Consider the following 3,316-nt stretch of genomic DNA (forward strand, 5'->3'; position numbering starts at 1 on the left):
GTAGCACTGCTGAGCCTATAAGGATGCTGCAGGTTTTTCTTCCCAAGGTGGAGAACCTTGCATTTTTCGGTGTTAAACACCATCAGGTTCTTGTCTGCCCATTTCCTGAACCTGTCCATGTCAGCCTTGATCGCCCTCCTGTCTTCAGGTGTGGATGCTTTGCCCCGAAGTTTGGTGTCATCAGCAAACTTGGCCAGTCTACTTCTGACTCCAATGTCCACATCATGAATGAAGATGTTGAACAATATGGGTCCAAGGACAGAGCCTTGGGGGACCCCACTGGTCACATTTCCATCCATGAGTCCAACCCTGATATGGGCCAATAGTCAGGGCTGTTGACTGGGCACTGAGAGACAGTTATTTCGACTCACAGACTCTGGAACTGATCTGCTGCGACGTGGGGCAGCCATTTTCTTTCCCTCTCCCACCTTTATTTGTCTCTCAATGATTGTCTTTTATTATGGCTTTGCATAGTACCTGATGCAAAGGGCATCATCTCAGCTGGGACCTGTAACTCCTACTGAAATGTAATTAGTGTATATTCCCTCTTGCAGGTGTTACAGGCCTGTCATTCCCACCCAAAAGCTGTTGAGGTTGTCATCAATTCATATGAGCACATCAGATCAACGTCCAAGTGGAAAGCTGCTATACCTGATGATGTCTTTGAGGTAAGCCTTTAAAACATACAATTGACTAATAGCACAAAGTTTGTATCCCTCTCGTATCTGCCCAGACAAAGAAAAGTGGTTATGATTACAGATAAGGCTTTTGAGAACCTAATCCAGATGAACAGATTGAGCATGTTCTAAAATGGGCTGCTCTTAGAAATAAAGAGGAAGTTCTTAATGATTTGTTTCTAGATTTGCCAGATGTGCCAGAATAAGAAACTTATGCCTGGAAAAGACCTCCTGGGCCTCCTCATTCACAGGCAAATGTTTACCCAAGAATCTTCCAAATCTCCACTTCAAACTATTATGCATGATGAACATACTTATTGACCAAAAACACATTTTTTTTTTTTGCTTTGCAGAGGCACCAGGATTTCTATAACTCTTTATTCAGTGTGTGCAGCAACTCACCACGGTCACTCATGCACTTATGTAGATGTGCTATTCGAAGGACATTATTCAAAAGATGCCACAGAGGAGTCCCTTTACTTACCATTCCACCTTCATTAAAGAAGTATTTACTTTTGGAGCCAGAAGGAATAGTGTATTAAGTCTCATTAGAAAAGCTCAGCAATTTTATTTGTGACAGAAATCTGTGGACCTGCATGAATGAAGAAGGCAAGCCAGAGATCTTGGCAAAAACCAAACAAAACAACAAAAACCCTTCTGCAAAGGTTCTGCTTACAACCAACTGCTGCTTGGCTAAGGAACAGATTGGGGTTTACTAGTTAGTCTCAGTCTAACTACTGGAACTTTTTCCCAGTAGCCCTGAGGAGTCTACAATGAAATATTTGCACAATAGATAGTGCTAGAAAAGGCTTTTAAAGCTGTCTTATCCATTAGTGGCAAGGCAGGATTGCTCTCTGTAATATATATATATATATAAATACTTTTCTCTTCAATTTCTATTATCTGCCTATGGGATATCCCCCTTTGGAAGCCTTTCCAAATTTTCAATACACACTGCTTTTCTATATTTTATCAGTATAATATTTGCCAACCATCTTAGGAAGAGGAAAAAGAGTAGCCAGAGAAAAATCTCTCCTTTTTATGAAGGCCAGCTAACTCTTTTCTGAGGAGGAAACCAGCCAAGGGCTTTACCCATAAATTGCATTACAGTATTTTCAAGATACTTTCCTGTGGATCTACACTGAAATAGTGGACCAACTGTTTATTGGACCAACTGTATGGTTGGGTAGCTTGTCTAAGTTTATCCCAACCATGCAGTTGATCTAATGAGAGATATCAGCCACAAAAATCCTTGCCTCTTTCATACTAGTCTGTACTAAGATTTATGCTTGTATCATATACATCAGGGCTGTCCAACTTCTTGTGGGAATGGGGGGGGAGGCGCAAGTCACATGGGGCCCAGATTGCTGGGGTCCCTTGTTGTGTGTATAGCCTGGGAAGATGGGCTCCCCCCACCCCCGGGAACCTGGGCAGCCTGGCTTTCCTCTGCCGCAGGAGCAGCATGGACTTGCTCCAAGCCACATATGTACAGCTCCCCTCTTGTGGCGTGGGCAGCTCGGATTTCTCCTTGCCACATGTGCAGGGGCCTCCCACTGCACAGTCCCACTCCACCACAACCCCAGGAGTGGAGGCAGGAAGCAGAAGCAGGGGGAGGGTGGGAGAGCCTGGACGCTGTAGTCACCTACGTTACTGGAGTGGTGGGGGCAGCAGCAGCTAAGTGGGAACTCAGGCAAGCCCCTAAAGTGTTAACATGCCCCACATGAGCCTCCAGTTGGACAGCCCTGCCTGGCATTGTTCATAAAACCTGTACAATGGAGGTGTGCTCTCCATCGGTCAGCCATCAGCCACTGGGGGGACCCCCCCGTCAACGATTGCCTGCCGGTGCCCCCCAGAGTCAGGAGCCACCAGTTGCCCAAGTTTATACACATACCTTTTCATCCTTCGATGCGCCAGAGATCCACCGCTTCGGAGCAGACTCAATTAATCGCGTCTGCTCCACACGCGAGCTGGTGTGCACTGCGTTGTGCCTCATGCAGTTGTATAAGCAGCAAAATGCACGGTGCACAGAAAATGGTGGCAATGCACTTTTGAACTAAAGTACCTTCTTTCTTCTTTAGTTCAAAAGCGTGCTGCTGCCATTTTCTCAGTGCTGACGCGCATTTTGCCAATGATACAACTTTTCAGAGCACCCAGCACTGCAGCGCTCACATGTGTTCATCATAGAATCATAGCAGTAGGGTCAGAAGGGACCTTGTTGATCTTCAAGTCCGATCCCCCGCCTGAGCAGGAGAAAAACTGGGCTCAAATGACTCCAGCCAGGTAGGTATCAAGCCTTTTCTTAAAGATCCCCAGGGTAGAAGCCAGCACCACTTCCCTTGGAAGTTGGTTCCAGATCCTAGCTGCCCTGACTGTGAAGCAGTTCTTACGGATGTCTAATCTAAACCCTTCTGGTCCCCCCTAGTGAGTTTATAGACAGTCACCAGGTCCCCCCTCAGCCTTCTCTTGTGAAGACTGAACAGGTTCAGGTCCCGCACTCTCTCATTGTAGGGTTTGCCTTGTTGTCCCCGGATCATGCGGGTGGCCCTCCTCTGGACCCTCTCAATGTTGTCCACATCTCTCCTGAAATGGGGCGCACAGAACTGGACACAGTACTCCAGCTGCGGCCTGACCAGTGTCAC

The 3,316-nt window shown here is 46.7% G+C and overlaps 1 protein-coding gene across 1 annotated transcript in view; it reads left to right on the forward strand.

Annotated features, from left to right (window-relative positions):
- ASB4 (ankyrin repeat and SOCS box containing 4) overlaps positions 1-1,821 on the forward strand; it is a 19,962-nt gene extending 18,141 nt beyond the window's left edge. The window contains exons 4-5 of the mRNA XM_019551209.1: positions 555-668; positions 1,031-1,821. Coding sequence (XP_019406754.1) covers positions 555-668; positions 1,031-1,219 — 303 coding nt within the window. The 3' untranslated portion in view covers positions 1,220-1,821. The remainder of the gene's footprint in view (positions 1-554; positions 669-1,030) is intronic.
- Positions 1,822-3,316: the final 1,495 nt, after the last annotated feature.

Source organism: Crocodylus porosus, unplaced genomic scaffold (assembly GCF_001723895.1).
Source record: "Crocodylus porosus isolate Cpor-Errol unplaced genomic scaffold, CroPor_comp1, whole genome shotgun sequence".
Lineage (NCBI taxonomy): Eukaryota > Metazoa > Chordata > Crocodylia > Crocodylidae > Crocodylus > Crocodylus porosus.